At 41.4% G+C, this 24020-nt stretch overlaps 1 protein-coding gene across 1 annotated transcript in view; it reads right to left on the bottom strand.

Annotated features, from left to right (window-relative positions):
- PAPSS1 (3'-phosphoadenosine 5'-phosphosulfate synthase 1) overlaps nucleotides 1–24020 on the bottom strand; it is a 126013-nt gene that overhangs the window by 88532 nt on the left and 13461 nt on the right. Inside the window, exons 2-4 of the mRNA XM_068975080.1 lie at nucleotides 22561–22675; nucleotides 17064–17299; nucleotides 9394–9532 (exon numbers count right to left, since the gene is read on the bottom strand). Coding sequence (XP_068831181.1) covers nucleotides 9394–9532; nucleotides 17064–17299; nucleotides 22561–22675 — 490 coding nt within the window. The remainder of the gene's footprint in view (nucleotides 1–9393; nucleotides 9533–17063; nucleotides 17300–22560; nucleotides 22676–24020) is intronic.

The raw sequence follows: 24020 nt of genomic DNA, 5'->3' as shown, positions 1-24020 counted from the left end.
ATCCACACAATCAAAAGCTTTAGCATAGTCAATGAAGGAGATTTTTTTCTGGAATTCTCTAGCTTTTTCTATGATCCAACAGATGTTGGCAATTTGATCTCTGGTTCCTCTGCCTTTTCTAAATCCAGTTTGTAGAGGAGAAAAAAGATGGCGGAGGAATAGGAAGGGAAGACCACTTTCTCCCTCACAAATTCCTCAAAAGAACATTTCAACGCTGAGCAAACTCCACAGAACAACTTCTGTAGGCTGGCAGAGGACATCAGGCAACCAGAAAAGCAGACCATTGTCTTCAAAAACAGATTTTTAATCTTTGCTCTTAGGTTTTTGTTGTCAATTTTGTACATTTAAAAACCCAAACTTCACTACCCAAGTTTACCTGAGAGCGAGATTACTGGCTTGACCACTCTCTTCTCCTATGGACTCTCCTTTTTCTCCACCAGGTGGCCTCTGTCTCTTTTCTCCCCCATCTCTTCTCTATCCAACTCTGTGAATCTCTGTGTGTTCCAGACGGTGGAGAACACCGAAGGAACTGGTTACTGGCAGGATTTGTCTCTCTCCTTCTCATTCCTCTCTCTTATCCTCATGGCCACCTCTGTCTACTTCCTCCCTCTACTCTTCCCCGTATAACTCCGTAAATACCTCTGAGCGGGCCAGACTATAGAGCGCACATAAGGAAGTGACTACTGGCTAGCTTGCTCTCTCCTCTTTTGATCTCACCGCATCTCATTCCAGTCACCTCTAACTACCCCCTCCCTCTTCTCTTCTCCATGTAACTCAGTGAACCTCTCTGAGTGTCCCTCAATGTGGAGAAACTTTTCATCTTTAACCTAGATGTTTTATCATCGGTGCTGTATAGATGGAGAAGTCTAGAGGCTACTGTAAAAATAAAACTGAAAACCAGAAGCAGGAGGCTTAAATCCAAAGCCTGAAAACATTAGAGAACTCTTGAATTCAGGGAACATTAAGCAATAGGAGCTCATCAAATGCCTTCATACCTACACCGAAACCAAACTCCACCCAAGGGCCCAACAAGTTCCAAAACAAGACATACCACTCAAATTCTCCAGCAACACAGGAACACTCCCCTGAGCTTCAATATACAGGCAGCTCAAAATTATTCCAAAACCTTTGATGTCTCATAACCCATTACTGGTCACTCCACTGCACTCCAGAGAGAAGAAACCCAGCTCCACCCACCAGAACTCCAACACAAGCCTCCCAAACCAGGAAACCTTGACAAGCCACTGATAGAACCCCACCCACAGTGAGGAAGCTCCATAATAAAGAGAACTCCACTAATTACCAGAATATAAAAAGGCCACCCCAAACGCAGCAATATAACCAAGATGAAGAGACAGAGGAATACTCAGCAGGTAAAGGAACAGGAGAGTTGCCCACCAAACCAAACAAAAGAGGAAGAAGTAGGGAATCTACCTGAGAAGGAATTCCGAATATTGATAGTGAAAATGATCCAAAATCTTGAAATCAAAATGGAATCACAGATAAATAGCCTAGAGACAAGGATTGAGAAGATGCAAGAAAGGTTTAACAAGGACCTAGAAGAAATAAAAAAGAGTCAAAATATAATGAATAACGCAATAAATGAGATCAGAAACACTCTGGAGGCAACAAATAGCAGAATAACAGAGGCAGAAGATAGGATTCGTGAAATAGAAGATAGAATGCTAGAAACAAATGAATCAGAGAGGAAACAAGAAAAACAAATTAAAAGAAACGAGGACAATCTCAGACACCTCCAGGACAATATGAAACGCTCCAACATTCGAATTATAGGAGTCCCAGAAGAAGACAGAAAGAAAGACCATGAGGAAATCCTTGAGGAGATAATAGTTGAAAACTTCCCTAAAATGGGGAAGGAAATAATCACCCAAGTCCAAGAAACACAGAGAGTTCCAAATAGGATAAACCCAAGGCGAAACACCCCAAGACACATATTAATCAAATTAACAAAGATCAAACACAAAGAACAAATATTAAAAGCAGCAAGGGAAAAACAACAAATAACACACGAGGGGATTCCCATAAGGATAACAGCTGATCTTTCAATAGAAACTCTTCAGGCCAGGAGGGAATGGCAAGACATACTTAAAGTGATGAAAGACAATAACCTACAGCCCAGATTACTGTACCCAGCAAGGATCTCATTCAAATACGAAGGAGAAATCAAAAGCTTTACAGACAAGCAAAAGCTGAGAGAATTCAGGACCACCAAACCAGCTCTCCAACAAATGCTAAAGGATATTCTCTAGACAGGAAACACAAAAAGGGTGTATAAACCCGAACCCACAACAATAAAGTAAATGGTAACGGGATCATACTTATCAATAATTACCTTAAATGTAAATGGGTTGAACGCCCCAACCAAAAGGCAAAGACTGGCCTAATGGATACAAAAACAAGACCCCTCTATATGCTGCTTACAAGAGACCCACCTCAAAACAAGGGACACATACAGACTGAAAGTGAAGGGCTGGAAAAAGATATACCACGCAACTAGAGACCAAAAGAAAGCAGGAGTGGCAATACTCATATCCGATAAAATAGACTTTAAAACAAAGGCTGTGAAAAGAGACAAAGAAGGCCACTACATAATGATCAAAGGATCAATCCAAGAAGAAGATATAACAATTATAAATATATATGCACCCAATATAGGAGCACCGCAATATGTAAGACAAATGCTAACAAATATGAAAGGGGAAATCAACAATAACACAATAATAGTGGGAGACTTTAATACCCCACTCACACCTATGGACAGATCAACTAAACAGAAAATTAACCAAGAAACGCAAACTTTAAATGATACATTAGATCAGTTAGACCTAATTGATATCTATAGGACATTTCACCCCAAAACAATGAATTTCACCTTTTTCTCAAGTGCTCATGGAACATTCTCCAGGATAGATCACATCCTGGGCCATAAATCTAAACTTGATAAATTCAAAAAAATCGAAATCATTCCAAGCATCTTTTCTGACCATAATGCATTAAGATTAGATCTCAATTACAGGAGAAAAACTATTAAAAATTCCAACATATGGAGGTTGAACAACACACTTCTGAATAACCAACAAATCACAGAAGAAATCAAAAAGAAATCAAAATATGCATAGAAACGAATGAAAATGAAAACACAACAACCCAAAACCTGTGGGACACTATAAAAGCAGTGCTAAGAGGAAAGTTCATAGCAATACAGGCATACCTCAAGAAACAAGAAAAAAGTCAAATAAATAACCTAACTCTACAAGTAAAGCAACTAGAAAAGGAAAAATTGGAGAACCCCAGAGCTAGTAGAAGGAAAGAAATCTTAAAAATTAGGGCAGAAATAAATGCAAAAGAAACAAAAGAGACCATAGCAAAAATCAACAAAGCCAAAAGCTGGTTCTTTGAAAGGATAAATAAAATTGACAAACCATTAGCCAGACTCATCAAGAAGCAAAGAGAGAAAAGTCAAATCAATAAAATTAGAAATGAAAATGGAGAGATCACAACAGACAACACAGAAATACAAAGGATCATAAGAGACTACTATCAGCAGTTGTATGCCAATAAAATGGACAATGTGGAAGAAATGGACAAATTCTTAGAAAAGTACAATTTTCAAAAACTGAACCAGGAAGAAACAGAAAATCTTAACAGACCCATCACAAGCACGGAAATTGAAACTGTAATCAGAAATCTTCCAGCAAACAAAAGCCCAGGTCCAGACGGCTTCACAGCTCAATTCTACCAAAAATTTCAATAAGAGCTAACACCTATCCTCCTCAAACTCTTCCAGAAAATTGCAGAGGAAGGTAAACTTCCAAACTCATTCTATGAGGCCACCATCACCCTAATACCAAAACCTGACAAAGATGTCACAAAAAAAGAAAACTACAGGCCAATATCACTGATGAACATAGATGCAAAAATCCTCAACAAAATTCTAGCAATCAGAATCCAACAACACATTAAAAAGATCATACACCATGACCAAGTGGGCTTTATCCCAGGGATGCAAGGATTCTTCAATATCTGCAAATCAATCAATGTAATTCACCACATTAACAAATTGAAAAATAAAAGCCATATGATTATCTCAATAGATGCAGAGAAGGCCTTTGACAAAATTCAACATCCATTTATGATAAAAACTCTCCAGAAAGCAGGAATAGAAGGCACATACCTCAACATAATAAAAGCTATATATGACAAACCCACAGCAAACATTATCCTCAATGGTGAAAAATTGAAAGCATTTCCCCTAAAGTCAGGAACAAGACAAGGGTGCCCACTTTCACCGCTACTATTCAACATAGTTCTGGAAGTTTTGGCCACAGCAATCAGAGCAGAAAAAGAAATAAAAGGAATCCAAATTGGAAAAGAAGAAGTAAAACTCTCACTGTTTGCAGATGACATGATCCTCTACATGGAAAACCCTAAAGACTCCACCAGAAAATTACTAGAGCTCATCAATGAATATAGTAAAGTTGCAGGATATAAAATCAACACACAGAAATCCCTTGCATTCCTATACACTAATAATGAGAAAGTAGAAAAAGAAATTAAGGAAACAATTCCATTCACCATTGCAACGAAAAGAATAAAATACTTAGGAATATATCTACCTAAAGAAACTAAAGACCTATATATAGAGAACTATAAAACACTGATGAAAGAAATCAAAGAGGACACTAATAGATGGAGAAATATACCATGTTCACGGATCGGAAGAATCAATATAGTGAAAATGAGTATACTACCCAAAGCAATTTACAAATTCAATGCAATCCCTATCAAGCTACCAGCCATATTTTTCACAGAACTAGAACAAATAATTTCAAGATTTGTATGGAAATACAAAAAACCTCGAGTTGCCAAAGCAATCTTGAGAAAGAAGAATGGAACTGGAGGAATCAACTTGCCTGACTTCAGGCTCTACTACAAAGCCACAGTCATCAAAACAGTATGGTACTGGCACAAAGACAGACATATAGATCAATGGAACGAAATAGAAAGCCCAGAGATAAATCCACACACATATGGACACCTTATCTTTGACAAAGGAGGCAAGAATATACAATGGAGTAAAGACAATCTCTTTAACAAGTGGTGCTGGGAAAACTGGTCAACCACTTGTAAAAGAATGAAACTAGATCACTTTCTAACACCACACACAAAAATAAACTCAAAATGGATTAAAGATCTAAATGTAAGACCAGAAACTATAAAACTCCTAGAGGAGAACATAGGCAAAACACTCTCAGACATAAATCACAGCAGGATCCTCTATGATCCACCTCCCAGAATTCTGGAAATACAAGCAAAAATAAACAAATGGGATGTAATTAAAATTAAAAGCTTCTGCACAACAAAGGAAAATATAAGCAAGGTGAAAAGACAGCCTTCTGAATGGGAGAAAATAATAGCAAATGAAGCAACTGACAAACAACTAATCTCAAAAATATACAAGCAACTTATACAGCTCAATTTCAGAAAAATAAATGACCCAATCAAAAAATGGGCCAAAGAACTAAATAGACATTTCTCCAAAGAAGACATACGGATGGCTAACAAACACATGAAAAGATGCTCAACATCACTCATTATCAGAGAAATGCAAATCAAAACCACAATGAGGTACCACTTCACACCAGTCAGAATGGCTGCGATCCAAAAATCTGCAAGCAATAAATGCTGGAGAGGGTGTGGAGAAAAGGGAACCCTCCTACACTGTTGGTGGGAATGCAAACTAGTACAGCCACTTTGGAGAACAGTGTGGAGATTCCTTTAAAAGTTGCAAATAGAGCTGCCTTATGACCCAGCAATCCCACTGCTGGGCATACACACCGAGGAAACCAGAATTGAAAGAGACACATGTAACCCAATGTTCATTGCAGCACTGTTTAGAATAGTCAGGACATGGAAACAACCTAGATGTCCATCAGCAAATGAATGGATAAGAAAGCTGTGGTACATATACACAATGGAGTATTACTCAGTGGTTAAAAAGAATTCATTTGAATCAGTTCTGATGAGATGGATGAAACGAGCCGATTATACAGAGTGAAGTAAGCCAGAAAGAAAAACACCAATACAGTATACTAACCCATATATATGGAATTTAGAAAGATGGCAATGACGACCCTGTATGCAAGACAGGTAAAAAGACACAGATGTGTATAACGGACTTTTGGACTCAGAGGGAGAGGGAGAGGGTGGGATGATTTGGGAGAATGGCATTCTAACATGTATACTATCATGTAAGAATTGAATCGCCAGTCTATGTCTGATGCAGGATACAGCATGTTTGGGGCTGGTGCATGGGGATGACCCAGAGAGATGTTATGGGGAGGGAGGTGGGAAGGGGATTCATGTTTGGGAACGCATGTAATAATTAAAGATTTTAAAATTAAAAAAATAAAAAACTAAAAAAAAATTAAAAAAAAAAAACAAAAAAAAAAGAAAATAAAATAAATAAATAAATAAATAAATCCAGTTTGTACATCCGGAAGTTCCCGGTTCACATACTATTGAAGCCACGCTTGGAGGATTTTTTTTTTAATTAATTACTTTATTTTAATTGGAGGCTAATTACTTTACAATATTATAGTAGTTTTTGCCATACATTGACATGAATTAGCCATGGGTGTACATGTGTTCCCCATCCTGAACCCCCTCCCACCTTCGCTTGGAGGATTTTGAGCATTACTTTGCCAGCACATGAAATGAGGACAATTGTGTGGTAGTTTTGAGCTTTCTTTGGCATTGCCTTTCTTTGGGATTAGAATGAAAACTGCGTTTTCCAAATTTGCTGGCATATTGAGTGCAGCACTTTCACAGCATCATCTTTCAGGATTTGAAATAGCTCAACTGGAATTTCATCACTTCCACTAGCTTTGTTCATAGTGATGCTTCCTAAGGCCCACTTGACTACACACGCCAGGACGTCTGGCTCTAAGTGAGTGATCACACCATTGTGGTTATCCAGATCATTATCATCTTTTTTGTATAGTTCTTCTGTGTATTCTTGCCATCTCTTCTTAATATCTTCTGTTTCTGTTAAGTCCCTACCATTTCTGTACTTTATTGAATCCACCTTTCCATGAAATGTTCCCTTGGTATCTCTAATTATCTTGGAGAGATCTCTAGTCTTTCCCATTTTATTGCTTTCCTCTATTTCTTTGCATTGATCACTTATAAAGGCTTTCTTATCTCTCCTTGCTATTCTCTGAACTTTACATTCAGATGGGTATATCTTTCCTTTCCTCCTCTGCCTTTCATTTCCTTTCTTTTCTCAGCTATTTGTAAGGCCTCCTCAGACAACCATTTTGCCTTTCTGCATTTCTTTTTCTTCAGGATGGTTTTGATCACCATCTCTTGTATAATGTCATGAACCTCCATCCATAGTTCTTCAGGAACTCTATTGGATCTAATCCCTTGAATCTATTTGTCACTTTCACTGAATGGTCCAGTGGTTTTCCCTATTTTCTTCAATTTAAGTCTGAATTTTTCAGTAAGAAGTTCATGATCTGAGATACAGTCTTCTTTTTACTGTCTGTATAGAGCTTTTCCATCTTCAGCTACAAAGAATATAATCAATATAATCAATCTGATTTTCATATTGACCATCTGGTGTATTAATGTGTACAGTCATCTGTTGTGTTGCTGGAAGAGGGTGTTTGCTATGACTAGTGTGTTCTCTTAGCAAAACCCTGTTAGCCTTTGCCCTACTTCATTTTGTACTCCAAACCCAAGCCTGCTGTTACTCCAGGTATCTCTTGACTTCCTACTTTTAGGCCATGCTTTGTGCTAAATTCTAATAACACCAAAAAATGGTAAAGAGGGTTCTTACTCCAGGTGGGCAAACAAATCTACCTCCCTCAGCAATCCATCCTTGCAAAAACAACAAAAACAACTACAGTTAAAATAAGTAAAAGATTCAGACATCGGGATCCTGGACACATCCTTCAGCTTCTCTTTGCAAATCTCTATGAAGAACAAACAGAAGTGAACACTGATTGTCAACAGAGAGAGCTGTGTGCTGAGTCACTCAGTCGTGTCCAACTCTTTGCAACCCCATGGGCTGTAGCCCACCAGGCTCCTCTGTCAATGGAATTCTCCAGGCAAGAATACTGGAGTAGGTTGCCATGCCCTCCTCCAGGGATCTTCCCAACCCAGGGATCAAACCCAGGTCTCCCGCATTGCAGGCAGATTCTTTACTGTCTGAGCCACCTGGGAATGAATATTGGAGTGGGTAGCCTATCCCTTCTCCAAGGGATCTTCCCGACCCAGGAATTGAATCGGGGTCTCCTGCATTGTAGACGGATTCTTTACCAGCTAAGCTACCAGGTAAGCCAGAGGGTGACCTTGAAATTAAATGGATAAACTGGTTCCCTTCCTGTTGTCATAGTATTCAGCATTATTCTCCCTGAGTCGAGAATGTACAGGCTTCATGGGTGAAACTGAACTTCCAAGGTGGCAAAACTGGACATGAGCCTGCCCAGGGAAACAAATTCACCACCAGATTCAGTGGAACTTGCCCCAACTGCTAATGCGTTCGTTCCTAGGCCCAGACAAAAGAGCCCAGCATAACAAGCATTTTCCTTCCTGTTCCAGCTTTTCCTTTTCAGGGTCAGAAGCTGGTGCCAAAATCTATACTCCTGGGAGCTTCTGATAGTCTCAGGCTATCATATTCCCTGCTGGGAAGGCAAATAAAAGTTACCAGCATGAATTGATCCCGAACAATGTAAACTAAATATCTATCTTTGATGCTTTTTTCCTGTTGGCCTGCTCTCTCTTACTGTTAATAACAGAGCAGGACTAATGTCAAAGGATGTCTAAAAGATAAATAGAATGATTGGTATCAAAGGCCACAGAGGAACAAGTTCTAAATGTCACTATGCCAAATATTCATCAGAGTTGAAACTCTGGGAACAGACTATAAAACTGAAAATACAAGCTGCATGTACTAAGCAACATGTTATACATAAGAATGAGACATTTTCCTTGCTCTCAAGATGCTTATAATTTTGGCATTTTCCCCCTTCACTATGGAATTTCTTACATTTTCACTAGAACAAAGACCACAGAAGTGCTAGGCACCAAATTACTCCAATAGGTTTCCACCAGCCCCTAAAGTCCAAGTCCTCTAAAACTTGTCTTATGAGTAGGATTTTAATCTGATGGATGATACTGAGTGTACACAGTATCACTACTGGTTAGGCCTGAGAGATACAACTGTGTAGTAAGACCCACTTACTCTTCTCAAGGAGCTTCAAGTTGTCTGAATACTTTCGTCTCTTAGAAAAGATTATCAGTCTCAGATATGGTAAGATGAAATACTTAAGGGAAGACAAACGGGGGAAAAAACATATTACTTACCTTTAATTTCTCCAGCCCGTGCTTTTTTGTAGAGTCCCTTGACATCCCTCTGTTCACAAACATGCAGGGGAGCATCGACAAACACTTCAAAGAAAGGCAAACTTGCACCTTCATGAATCCGCCTTGCATTGTTGCGATCCTTAGAAAAAAGATGCGCAAAAACTTAACAAAGAATGCTCATAGGAACCAAGGGTACTATATAAATAACAAGGACAAGTCAAAGAGCTTTTTGGTTGAGTTAGTGCAAAATGTATTAGTCAGAGTTTAATTTATATTTTAAAAATATAAACTGAAAATAAAAACCCAAGAAATTAGGTTAACAAGCCCATTCTGCATTAAGAATTTTAAAAGCACTGCTATTCTGAAAATCAGATATACTGGAAAGTTCCAGGAGGGAGAACAATAAATGCCCCACAAAAATGTTCACAGAAAGTGAAGAGGAGCTAAAAAGCCTCTTGATGAAAGTGAAAGAAGAGAGTGAAAAAGTTGGCTTAAAGCTCAACATTCAGAAAACGAAGATCATGGCATCCAGTCCCATCACTTCATGGGAAATAGATGGGGAAACAGTGGAAACAGTGTCAGACTTTATTTGGGGGGGCTCCAAAATCACTGCAGATGGTGACTGCAGCCATGAAATTAAAAGACGCTTACTCCTTGGAAGAAAAGTTTTGACCAACCTAGATAGTATATTCAAAAGCAGAGACATCACTTTGCCGACTAAGGTCCGTCTAGTCAAGGCTATGGTTTTTCCTGTGGTCATGTATGGATGTGAGAGTTGAACTGTGAAGAAGGCTGAGCGCCGAAGAATTGATGCTTTTGAACTGTGGTGTTGGAGAAGACTCTTGAGAGTCCCTTGGACTGCAAGGAGATCCAACCAGTCCATTGTGAAGGAGATCAGCCCTGGGATTTCTTTGGAAGGAATGATGCTAAAGCTGAAACTCCAGTACTTTGGCCACTTCATGCGAAGATTTGACTCACTGGAAAAGACTCTGATGCTGGGAGGGTTTAGGCAGGAGAAGGGGATGACAGAGGATGAGATGGCTGGATGGCATCACCGACTCGATGGACATGAGCCTGAGTGAACTCCAGGAGATGGTGATGGACAGGGAGGCCTGGCGTGCTGCGATTCATGGGGTTGCAAAGAGTTGGACACGACTGAGCGACTGAACTGAACTGAACTGAAACTTTATGAGGAACGTGAGCCAAAGCTCAGCTTGAATGCAAATGCCATCAGGCCGCTCTTTTAACAACGCACTCAGCCTCAGCCTGTGCTGGCCTGAAAGTAACTTCACCAGAAATCCATTCAGAACCCTGAGGCTAGTTTATTGTCTTGCCAAATACAAACCCCTGCAGCCACTGCACATCTCTAACATGCCCCAAACTTTATTTTTCTGCCTGGCTCCGAACCCCCAACTCTGGTAATTACTTCATCGCCCAGTCTAAAATCTCTCCACCCTGGTCTTCTGGAATACTCCGCCCTTTTAAGTGAACTACTTCTTCTTTCTGATCTTAACTAAAACCGAGTTCTCCCTTCAGGCTTCACTCCCCTGCCTGTTCTCAAAGTCGGGCTCCACATTCACCCAATCCATCCAAGGCAGTGCCACCATTTTTGCTGTCATTTACCATCATTCTTATGGTCCCTCCACTCAAGCCTGCTTCCACTGCTACCAATGGCCACCCCCGTAACTTTAAAAAGAAAATCCCCAGACACAAACGCTCTCCGTCTCCCCTCTGCCGTATAAATATACCTACATTCCCTCCTGCACTCCTGCGTCACAGACTGAAAATGCCCTACCCCACAATGGAATACTACTCAGCCATAGAGAAGAAGGAGATTTTGCCATCTGTCACAACATGGATGGGCCTGGAGGGCATTATGCTGATGAAACAAGTTTCACAGAGAAAGACTAATACTGTATGGTATCACTTACATGTGGAATCTTAAAAAAATACAAGCTAGTGAATATAACAAAGAAGAAGCAAACTCACAGAGAGAAAAAAATCAGTGATTACCAGTGGGGAGAGGAGGGAAGGGGCAACACAGGGGTGGGGGAGTGACAGATACAAACTACTCAGTACAAGACAGGTTCAAGGATGTATTGTACGACACAGGGGATGGAGCCAATGTTTTGTAGTAACTGTAAATGGAAAGTAACTTTTAAAATCATACGTTTAAAAAAATCTCCTTCTGAATAGTTGGGGGTTGGGGATGGACATGTACACACTGCTATGATTAAAACGGATAGCAGACAAGGATCCGCTGTATAGCACACAGAATTCTGCTCAATGTTGTGTGGTGGCCTGGATGGGAGGGGAGTTGGGGGGAGAATGGATACATGTGTATGCATGGCTGAGTCCCTTTGCTGTTCACCTGAAACTGTCACAACATTGTTAATTGGCTATATCCCAATACAAAATAACAAGTTAAAAAATAAAAATCCCTTCCCTCTAACGAAATTTGCTCAGTCCACGATTCCTGCTTCATCTGCAATCTTCAACCTTCTCTTTCTTCACTGGCAACAAACAAGTAAAAGTCACTGTTTTCCCTTAAAAACAGGTGAACAAACAAATGATACAAAAATCCCCATCATCATGGGCACTTGCCAGGCCATCCTGCCCACATTTCACACTACTAACCGTCCATACCCCAACAAGGCTACTCCCTGGTGGGTCCCACGCAGGCTGCCCAGGGCTCCTTCCACTTCACCCCTCGCTGCAGTGCTGGCGTTGCCCACCGCTGATCAGGAGCCCACTGCTCACCCCACACAGTCCCAGAGCACTCTTCTCAACTGCTTTCACAGTGGAAACTACAACATACACACCAGCTCTCCAGCCTGAACTCGGTCCACTTCTGAAATTAAACACCCTTTTGAAACTTCCTCCTACATACACCCTCCTGGACATCCCCCATGTACCTTGAACATGTCCAAAAACTGAACGCATTCTCTTTTCTCCCAGGCTGTCCTTCCCACCCATACTGCCCAAATCAAGGGATAAGAACACTATTCACCTGGAATCCTCAGCGTTTTCCTGGTTCCTTCCCTTTGCCGTCCCATCTTACGCATTTTGCCACAAAGTCCTTCAGATTTTATCTCCAGACATTACACTAATCCACTCCTTGCCTAACTTCTGGTTCCACCTTATTTCTCTTGCCTGGACAAGTGTGACACTTCCAGCTTTGATCTTCTCAAAGGCACACTCTACACTGTACCCAGGATGACAAGATGATGCAAATTCAACCACGTCACTAAACTCTTCAGAGACCCCCCCATCGCCATCAGGGTAAAACCCAAGCTTCTCAGAGTGACAGGACAGGCCCCCTTCACCTGGACCAACATTCTCAAGTCTTGTACTCGACGTTCTATTGATAATTAATGCCAATCTTTCTACCAGCTTGCTTGGATCTGATGCCTTTGCCATACCCCCTGCAAACACGCTCACCCCTCTCCTGTGGCTAACAGCAGTGTGCTCCCTCAGAGTAAGCTCCATGCTAAGTCCTCAGGAACCCTGCCCCATGCGTCCAAGCTGGCTGAGGGCCTTGCTTCCTCTGAGTTCTCAGTGCTCACTCAGTCCTGTCTGACTCTTTGTGACCCCATGGACTGCAGCCCACCAGGCTCCTCTGTCCATGGGATCTTCCGGGCAAGAAAACTGGAGCAGGTTGCCATTTCCAACTCCAGGGGATCCTCCGGACCCAGGGATCAAACCCGCGTCTCTTGCATCTCCTGTACTGGCAGGTCGATTCTTTACCACTGTGCCGTCTGGGAAAGTACCCACCGTGTACCTCTGTCACAGATCCTAATGTACTGAAATAATTTCACAAGCTTTATGACATTCGTTTCCGGCACAGCAGTTCAGTGGTGATCCTACTATTCCAACTGTCCTTCCAAATGAAGGTGTTCCCAAGTTTCCATCTGTCACTCTCTTCCCATTCTCTATACGCTTTTGTTTTTCAGCTTCATCAAGGCTTCAACTAATTGAGTTAATGACTTCCAAAACTGTATCTCAATTCTATACAACGTTCCTGAGCTCCAGAACACATTTCCAAACAACCCAGTGGTCATCTTCACCTAGGTACGCCACCGACACTTCAAATCTAACCCACTTAAAATGACACAGTTTTCTCCTCCCTTCCTACTCTATCTTCTAACTCAATCAGACCATCTTCTCTTCAGAAAGCACCCTCCTTCATGTTCACCCCCAATTCTGCAATCAATCCAGGCATGACATCCCACTGATGCTACCATGGTCAAGAGCTCTCAAATACGCCCCATCTTCTCTATTCCCACGGTCGGTGCCTGAATTCACCCCAAAAGCCTCCTAACTATTCTCCTACCTCTAGACCATTCTCATTCCAGGCTTTACGGGGACCTCACGAAAATATACACCCTGAGACACCATTCCCCAGCACAATCTCAGCTCTCCACCACCCCTGGGGCAAAGTCCTGAGCAGTCTGGAGTTTGCCATGAGATTGCTGCAAGTGGCTCAAGCTGCATCTTTCCTCATGTTTATCCTGCAGAGGAGCCAAAACAAACTACCTACAGTCCCCCAGGTGCAATTCCCTCACATGTCCACGCTTTTGTAACTACTGCAGGATCTCCTCGGTCTGAAATAGCCTTCTCCCTCCGGTCTAACTGGTACATTGAGTCACCCTTCGTGACTCACCTCAAGCAGCACCACCTCTTTGGATCTTCCACAGCAGTTTTCATACACATACCAAATCGCTTGCCTTAAGATCACGTCTCTATGCTCCCACCAGATCACTTACCAGCTCCTTAAGGATAAGAATTATCAAGTTTATTTTTACAACCAAAACGCCCAAGTTCAGGGGTGACATAGAAGAATACACATATCCTATATAATATGACTTGGTACAAATATTATCGTGGATTTTTGACGTGGTATAAGCATAATCTAAACCTCATTTCCATTCTCAGTGCATTTAGGCATGAAATCAACAGAAGTTTTGTTCCACGCTATGGAAACAACAGAGCCAAAAAAAGCATATTAGCATATACTTTTAGATACCCAGGTCTCAGTTGCTAGCTCTCCAAAGGTATTACGGACTTTTTCTTTTTCCAAGAACTGCAAAGATTCCCAGAAGGTGCAAGAATATCACCATTATTATATATCACTGTGAAAACTGTTTCTATCCAAGGATTAAGGAACTCTAACAACTCTCATTCTCTTACACATTTCATTAGCAAGGATACTCTTAGCTGATGTATTGACACTGATCCCAATGCTTCAGGAAAATGAAAAGCAGCTAGTCCTGAAAGGGAGAAGGCAATGGCACCCCACTCCAGTACTCTTGCCTGGAAAATCCCACGGACGGACGAGCCTGGTAGGCTGTAGTCCATGGGGTCACTAAGAGTCGGACATGACTAAGCGACTTCACTTTCACTTTTCCCTTTCATGCATTGGAGAAGGAAATGGAAACCCACTCCAGTGTTCTTGCCTGGAGAATCCCAGGGACAGGGGAGCCTGGTGGGCTGCCGTCTATGGGGTCGCACAGAGTCGGACGTGACTGAAGCGACTTAGCAGCAGCAGCTGCAGTCCTCAAAGAACCTTTTACAACTCCTGCCACACTTCAATTAAGTGAATCTCTGTGATTAACACTCAATCTCACACTTAATCTATAATCTTTACAACTCAAAATTTTTTTTGAAGTCTAAGTAACCCGTCCAGATTTATGTTACAATAATAGAATTGTGCTATTACTTATTACACTTACTGAATACTTACTGCACATCATCCCTGTGCTGAGAGCAGTGAATGCATGATTCACCTAATCCTCAGAGCAACCTCTAGCCTGGAAAATTCCATGGGCAGAGGAGCCTGGTGGGGCCACAAAGAGACACAACTGAGCGACTGAGCGCACGCACGCATGCACACACGCACGCACACATGCACGTGCGTACACACACACACACACACACACACACACACACACACACAGCAATCCAACAAGGTAGGCATTACCTGAGCTTGGAAGGTTAAGTAAATTGGCCAAGGTCCTAACAGTAACTGGGAGAGCTGAGATTTCAGTCTCTTGTTTCTGGCTTCTAAGCTGCTATCTTTAACCACTAAGCTATCTCATCTGTTTTTACATATCTGGGCTCCCTAAGAGGCTATGCTATCATTTAACAAATATCTACTGTGTTCTAAATATCTACTGTGTTCCCGGATCTGGGCTTAGCGTCAAGATTATAAAGACCAGTCAGACGGAACCCCAGCATCAAGGAGCCAGTGGGGTTTAGAGGCAGCAAAGCACAGTGAGCAAGAGCACGGATCCCAGTGACGCTGTCTGGGAGCAAATCCTTGCTTCTCCATGCAGTGTGTGAGCCTGGGTGATTCACATCTCTGTTTCCTCACCTCCACCCTCCTTACTGAGTGATGAGAGCTAAGCGAGCTAGTTCACATGAAAGCACTTTAAAACTGTTATCAGTACACAGTAAGTGTCCAGTAAATGCTGGCTGCTACTATTATCATCATCCCTGTTATCATTACTGCTGCCACTGCTAGTAGCATTATCAACCAAAAAACTGGTATTTATAATAAAACAATGTGACCTCCCTGGTGGTACAGTGGATAAGATTCCATCCGCCAATGTAGGAGACACAGGTTTGATCCCTGAACTGGAAAGAATACACGTGGCATGAGGCAACTAAGCCTGTACGCCGCAACTACTAAGACCACGCTCCAGGGCCCACGAGCTGACTAGTGAAACCCATGTACCCTCAAACCCTTATGCCACCACTACTGAGCCCACGTGCCGCAACTACTGAAGGCCATCATCCACCTAGAGCCTGTGCTCCAAAACAGAAACCACCACAATGAGAAACCTGCAATGACGAGGACTCCACAATGGACCTGTGGTATCCCCAAGAGGACACCACAATGAAGAGGACTCCACAATGGACTTGTGATATCCACAAGAGGATACCACAGTGAAGAGGAGTCCCCACTCACCCCAACTAGAGAAAGCCCGCACAAAGCAACAAAGAGCCAGCACAGCCAATAATTAATTTTTTTTAATGTGTTAGGTACAATACCAAGGGCAACCAAGACAGATACCCAGCAAAGTCTGAGAGGAGAAGATACCCAACCTGAGACTCAGAGCATGAACAGGGGTCAACTGATGCTGAGGTGAGGCTAGGAGGAAGGAGATGAACGCCTTCTAGGCAGAGGGAAATGAAATTCTCATGAGGAAAAACAACATGATTTTTCTCAAAGAAATACAAAGAAGTGAATTAGTGCTGCTATGGTCTCTATGAAAAAATGTGATAAAAGATGAGCCTCAGGAATTGTGAGCAAAAAAAGTCCCAACAGGACACATGTTAAGAAATCTAACATTTTCCCTGGCGTTTAATGCATATTGAGCCTTTATTATAGGTTTTATGAACTGAAAAGTCAAACTTGAAATAATTTGGCCATTGGCTTGGTCAACAACTTTGGTTATACTTGGTAGGGGCCAGGGGATGAGTGGGTCACAGCAAGCTTTTCAAAAATGAATTTACTTAGAAAGTTGCAGGACAGAAATGCTGTAGGTTAATTGTTTTAATTTGGATTTAGCCTGAGAGTACATGTCAATGTTTACATTACTTGCTTTTTCTGACACCATATTCTCAATATATTTAATTAGAACCACAATGGTGCAAAAGCCACATACCTGAGTATAAGGTGATATAAAACTTGTGATGCATACTAAGCCAGCATCTGCAAACAGCTTAGCTACTTCCGCGATGCGTCGAACGTTCTCTTCCCTGTCTTCAGGACTAAAGCCAAGGTTTTTATTGAGACCTTGACGAATGTTGTCACCATCCAAAGTGTAGCATGGAATACCATGGCAAACCAAGTATTCCTCCAAAGCCATGCTTACGGTGGTCTTTCCTGCTCCAGATAAGCCTAAAAGTGAACAGTCCACATATTTCAGATAGAAAATTGAGGATAATTACTTAGTAATAAAGAATTTAAATCACAGGCTTAATTATATTCATTATTCAAAGCAATCTCTTAGTAACATTCTTATCCAATATTTCTCTGTAAGATTATACTATGTCTTAGCTAGAAAAACATCTAGAATTTAAATATAATAAGCATTTATGTTTTAGTAATTCCTATCTAAATCCAAAGGTATCCCAGAAATCACTGAGCTACAAAGGCTTAACCAATCTGAATATTATATTTGGCTGAGTACAGATATTCACCACGTCCTCTCATTACCACTATTCTAAAGCTGCATGCCAATTCTAAAACAAAGTTATATGCCCAAGTTACTTCTGGTGAGGGTAGAAAAAGAAAAGACCAAAGTCAGTGAAATAAATATTAGAAAGTGACCTCTAGATCCCAGGATCAACACTTCCCAAAGACTATCATGATAAAAGTAACTGAGAATCTAATTTATAACATAATTAATCTAGAAAGAAAAGAATATTCTCATTTCACCTTCCTCTACTAATGATGTTTAGTCACTAAATGATGAGAAGTGAAGGAAAAGAAAGAGTATATTTATGCACTAAGATGTGCCATCTTAGGGAGTATGTTATTACAGAATTCACAACTAAGACAGTTAGGAGACAAGAGAGAAAACACTGAACCTCATGTACTGAAATTCTTGACGTTTCAGTATAGAAGGCAAACTGAAAAATAAATTTTAAAAAGGATGATATGTTAAAAGGATCAATATAGCATTAGATGCTTTCTACATTAAAAATGTATATTAACAAGCATAGCAGGTAGTACATTTTCCAACGTTGGCCTAAAAGCTTTTTTTACAACAGGACATTGCCACTGTCCCATTCACAGGCAGAGTCTATTGTATTTCCCAGCCCTTGAATCTGGGCTGGACTTAGGACTCACCTATAACCAAAAGAATACAGTGAAAATGATGATGCGTGACATCCAAGACTGGGTCAGAAAAAGCTATTCAGCTTCTCTTTGGATATTTAATTTGAGAGAACCCAGCTGTTAAACAGAGCTTCCCTGGTGGCTCAGCTATCAAGAATCCACCTGCCAATGCAGGAGGCTCCAGTTCAACCCCTCAGTCAAGAAGATCCCCTGGAGAAAGAAATGGCAACCCCCTCCAGTATTCTTGCCTGGAGAATCCCCTGGACAAAGGAGCCTGGCAGGCTACAGTCCACAGGGTCAGAAAGAGTCAGACTTGACTTAGCAACTACACAACAGCTGTTAAATACTCTGAGACCACACGCTGGAGAAATGAGAAGTAGGTGTTCTAGCTGATAATCCCAGCCAGCTAAGATCCCGGCCGACAAGCAGCACCTACTCTGAAGCTCCTACAGACACCCGACCAGCTATGGCTTTACATGACTGGACCCAAGCCAGCATGACTGCAAGCATGCAAGACCCAGAGGGAACCTGCCCAGCAGAGCCCTCCTGACCTCCTTACCCACAAAACGGTGAGCAAGTTAAAATGGCTGTTCCACACCACTAGGTTTTGGGTAACTTGTTACATATCAAGAATGAGTGAACACAGAGGCTGAGGAGACTGGGTTTTTCTGTTCTTTGCTTATTGTTGTTTTAAACAGGGTCTCTGTGCATGCAATTATTTAAACTAAAATGAGGTCACACAGGACTAGGATGGGCACTAAATCCAGGGACTGGTGTTTTTATAACAAGGCCATGTGAAGGCGAAAGCAGATGCTGGAGTGGTGTGCCTGCAAGCCAGGGAACGCTAAGGACTGCCAGAAGCACCAGGCGCCAGGAAAGGGGCGCAGAGAGCCTGTCCCTCAGAGCCCACAGGAGGAAGCCACCCTGATTTCAGGCCTCCAGCCACCTCCTAAACTGTGAGGGAATAAACTGTTGCTGTCTGAAGCCACTCAGTTTGCAGCAATTTGTTACAGGGGACCTGGTGAAATAATACACAAATCAACATAAAAATACAAAGAAAGCTGATCTGAAACAAAATCTGAGAAAAGGCAGTGTTTCAAGAAAATGGTGTACAAACCTGGACAGATCTGGTTAAGCTACTGAATTGAAAGAAAAAGAAAGAAGTCATGAATTCTGTATCCAACAATACTGTCAAAAAAAAAATAAAAATCAAAACATACAATTAACAAGCCTGGTCTGGTGAATGTATATAGAATACTGCCCACATCAGGGGAATACATTTTCTTTTCAAGTAGACAATTATGAAATTGATTACATCCTAGACCTGAAGGTAAGTACCAAAAAAAAAAAAAATAAAAAAATAAACAGCATTTATAAACATCATTAGTGGTAAAATAAAGGAAATATACTAGGTTCAAGAAAAGGAGTACTCGATCTTTTAAAAATCAATCCACCCCAAACTGATCTTTAGATACAATGTAATCCCAAACCAAATCCCAACAAGATTTTGGGGGAATTGGTCAAATAGATTACAAAATTCATACAATACAAAGAGCCAAAAAAAAAAAGTCACGATATTTCCAATGAAGAAGGTAAGAAGACTTACTCCACTGAATTTCAGGACTTTACAAACATACAGTAATTAAAACAGCATGGTAATAGGAGAGGAATACACAAGTAAAGTATACCAGTGGAATCGATGAGAGTTCCCAGAAAGAAACCCACACATGAGTGGAGACCTGATCTATGATAGCTGGTACAGCAAATCAGAGAGAAAAAGGATACCCTCATCTATATATTCTCTTGGGACAACTGATTATCTACATGGAAAAAAAAGAAAACAGATCCCTCCCTCACACTACATACAAAAACCAACTGCAGAAAGATAAAAAGCCTAAAAAAGCAGATACATGACTTTGCTGGCAAAGGTCCATCTAGTCAAAGTTATGGTTTTTCCAGTAGTCATGTAGGGATGTGAGAGCTGGACCATAAAGAAGGCTGAGCCCCAAGGAACTGATGCTTTCGAGCTGTGGTGCTGGAGAAGACTCTTCGGGTCCACTGAACTGCAAGGAGATCCAACCAGTCCATCTTAAAGGAAACCAGTCCTGAATATTCATTGGAAGGCCTGATGCTGAAGCTGAAGCTCCAATACTTTGGCCAGCTGATGCGAAGAGCCGACTCATTGGAAAAGACCCTGATGCTGGGAAAGATTGAGGGCAGGAGGAGAAGGGGACGACAGAGGATGAGATGGTTGGATGGCATCACCGCCTCAATGGAGATGAGTTTGAGCAAACTCCAGGAGATAGTGAAGGACAAGGAAGCCTGGTGTGTTGCAGTCCATGGGGTCACAGTCAGACATGACCGAATGACTGAACAGCAAAGAGCCTAAATGAGAAAAGCAGAACTTCTGAAAGAGTATAGGAAAAGTAATCATTCTTCACGAATGCAGGTTAAAAAAAAAAGCTCGTAAAGAGCAGAAAAAAGTCAGATTAGTCACAACATTTAATAGAAGAAAATGGAGTAATGTTTTAAAAATTCTAAGACAAAGAAAGCAGGAACCAAATACGTATTTTACTCATCCAAGCTGTCATAAAAGATGGGTAAGACATTCTCAAACATAAGAATTCAGGACATTTAGAATCTAGCAGAAAGCCAGCTTACAAAACCCACTTCAACAACACAGACCATAGAAACGTGACTCAAAGAAAGAGCTCATGAGCAGACATGCCGTAATACAAGAACTGACGATTAGGTGGTAAGGGTGACCCAATTTACTCACAGAACTCAAATACAAACAATTATGTATATTTAAGATTCGGAACAGAATACGTTACAAGCATGCTCTGGCGAGTCTGACTCTTTGAGACCCCATGGACTGTAGCCCTCCAGGCGCCTCTGTCCATGGGATTCTCCAGACAAGAATACTGCAGTGGGTAGCCATTTCCTTCTCCAAGCGATCTTCCCAACCCAGGGTCAAACCCACATCTCTTTAATCTCCTGCACTGATAGCCAGATTCTTTACCACTGCACCACCTAGAAAGCCCGTTACAAGTCTAGACAATGTAAACATAACAATTTACCATCAATCTCAACTTAGGAATGAGCAGATGGGAAGAATGCAAAAGTGCCACATACAGAAACATATCACCTATCTAACAACTGAAACTTTTAATTTATAAAAACAAAAAATGGGAATGCTGCTTTTTGGCAATCAGCAAAAATTTTAAGGATGAGTAATATCCAGGTTGACAAGATACTGGAAAATGGACCCTTGTCTACATTAGGAAAATAAATAAGTCTAAATTTTAGTGGGTTGTGTGGCTGTTAGCATAAGTGATGCCATCTTAGGCCAGTACAGTTCCTCCTGTCCTTCCACTGACCCTACTTAGGACTATATTTCACTTCTCTGTCATCAAGAATTTGCAGTTAATAGATACTATTTGAAGATCATTAGGTCCAGGATGCCTCTATGCTCTGTTAATCCCCTGTTAAGGTCTTCAGTGATGAAAGACCTTAGCTAACGTACTCCTGGTACCCAGAGGACTAGTTATCCATTCATAAATATTGACTTAAGAATAAACTTCCTATGTCCAAGCACGTACTCCCACGCCCTAAGTTAACTATCAAATTGTCCCAGGAGGTCCCTCGGCAGTGCAGAGTGCAGCTGAGAATGCTTCCAGATCACTGTCAGATCCCACCCAGTAAGTAGGTTACCCTATAATAAACTGATCCATTGATTATATGGAACTGCCTGCCTTGTTATTCAGTCTCAAGATACCTTCTCAATTCAGTAAGCACTCTTCATTCCCTCTGTCCTCCAACATGGGTAAACTGGCAAGATGCAGCAAAATTTTAAATCAAACTCCTAGAAGTGAAAAGATCCATCATTTTTAAAACTACCTCCAAAACCTGGATCAATTTACCCTCTCCAAGACAGACTCTGGAAAAATCAACACAAGAAATCAGAGGCCAAAGCAAAAGAAGAATGACAGAAAATGTGAAATTCTTCATCGCTCATTCTTTCTCCTCATATGGTCTACATTAGTAGCATCTTGAAGGCAGAATCCAGTTCTTATTTGCATGCAGAAGTTAACAGAATGTAAAGCAATTTTAAGATGCATTCTGATTTTCCCCATTTAACAGCAATTTTATAAAGAACAAGAGGAATTACCAAAAGAAAATTATGTTATTGCTGAGTACCTCTATTATGATGCTCCAGATACAACAGAACTCAAAACTGAAATATGCTTATTCCCAGGTCAAGGCTGTCTATAATAAGCACTGCTTTTGAAAACCTGGTTTAACTCTCTGGACCATACCTGTCAGCCAGACTGTACAACCACGAAAGCCGCCTCTGGTCCCCACCACTTGTCCTCTCTTGTTCCTGCTGACATGGTGGGCTTGATAGGTGACATTCGTTGCTCTCTGCATCCCCTGGAAAAAAAGAAAGAATTTTGGTCTACTTGAGTCCCTTAAAAAGTAAACATATATTCCTTGCAAACATACAGTAACTGCTCTATGTAACATGACAAAAGCAAGGGAAAAAGATGAATACTAACAGCTTTTCCTTTCTTTAGAGTACCTGGCACGGTGTCCAGTCCTTCACATACACCAATTGATTCAGTCTGCTGCTGCTACTAAGTCGCTTCAGTCGTGTCCAACTCTGTGGGACCCCATAGATGGCAGCCCACCAGGCTCCCCCGTCCCTGGGATTCTCCAGGCAAGAACACTGGAGTGGGTTGCCATTTCCTTCTCCAGTGCATGAAAGTGAAAAGTGAAAGTGAAGTCGCTCAGTCGTGTCCGACTCTTGGCGACCCCATGGACTGCAGCCTACCAGGCTCCTCCATCCATGGGATTTTCCAGGCAAGAGTGCTGGAGTGGGGTGACATTGCCTTCTCCGATTTAGTCTGCACAGCTCCCCAAAGATGCAGAAAGTCCTACTACTATGGTTTTCCAGATTAAGGTGTTAAACTTGAGAAAAGTTAATTAACCTGCCCCAGTTCCCATAAATTGTGAATGGTGGACTCCAGAGCCCTGTCTTCTCACTCATTCATTCATTTATTCATCCATTCAACCAGTGATTCCTGAGGCCATACTTGTACACCAAGTGAACAAAACAGGTTCCCTACCCTCATTGAGCTAACAGTCCACTGGGAGACAGACCAATAAAACTTAATTATTAAATCAGAAAGTGAGAAGTGCTCTCTGAAAATAAAACAGGATAAAACTGGAAAGAGAGATAGGGGGTGACTGCTTCTTTAAACAGGATGATCAGGAAAAGCCTCTTGAGTAGTGGCATCTGAGCAGATTTCTGAATGAGGTGTGGAAGGGATGTCTGCAGGTATCACGAAATGGGTAATGGAAAAAAAAAATGGAATGCAACTGTTGTTCTCCCAAATTTTTTTCTTCTTAAACAAAAAGGGTATAAAATTACATAGGCTTCAAAGGATCTTTATAGACATTTCTCCAAAGAACAAACACAAATGGCAAATAAGCATGTTAAAAGATACTCAACCACATTAGCCATCCAAGAAGTAAAAATCAAAACCACAATGAGATACCACTGCACACCCACTAGGACGGCTATCATCAAAAAGACAGGCAAAGGGGCTTCCCTGGTGGCTCAGTGGTAAAGAATCCACCTGTCAATGCAGGAGTCACAGGTTCGATCCCTGGTCCAGGAAGATCCCACGTGCTGCAGAGCAACTAAGCCCGTGCACCACAAATACTGAAGCCTGTGTGCCTTAGAGCCTGTGCTCAGCAACAAGAGAAGTCACTG

Source organism: Capricornis sumatraensis, chromosome 7, assembly GCF_032405125.1.
Source record: "Capricornis sumatraensis isolate serow.1 chromosome 7, serow.2, whole genome shotgun sequence".
Lineage (NCBI taxonomy): Eukaryota > Metazoa > Chordata > Mammalia > Artiodactyla > Bovidae > Capricornis > Capricornis sumatraensis.
Note: the sequence above shows the minus strand (reverse complement) of the source record. Positions and strands in the feature narration are given on the sequence as shown.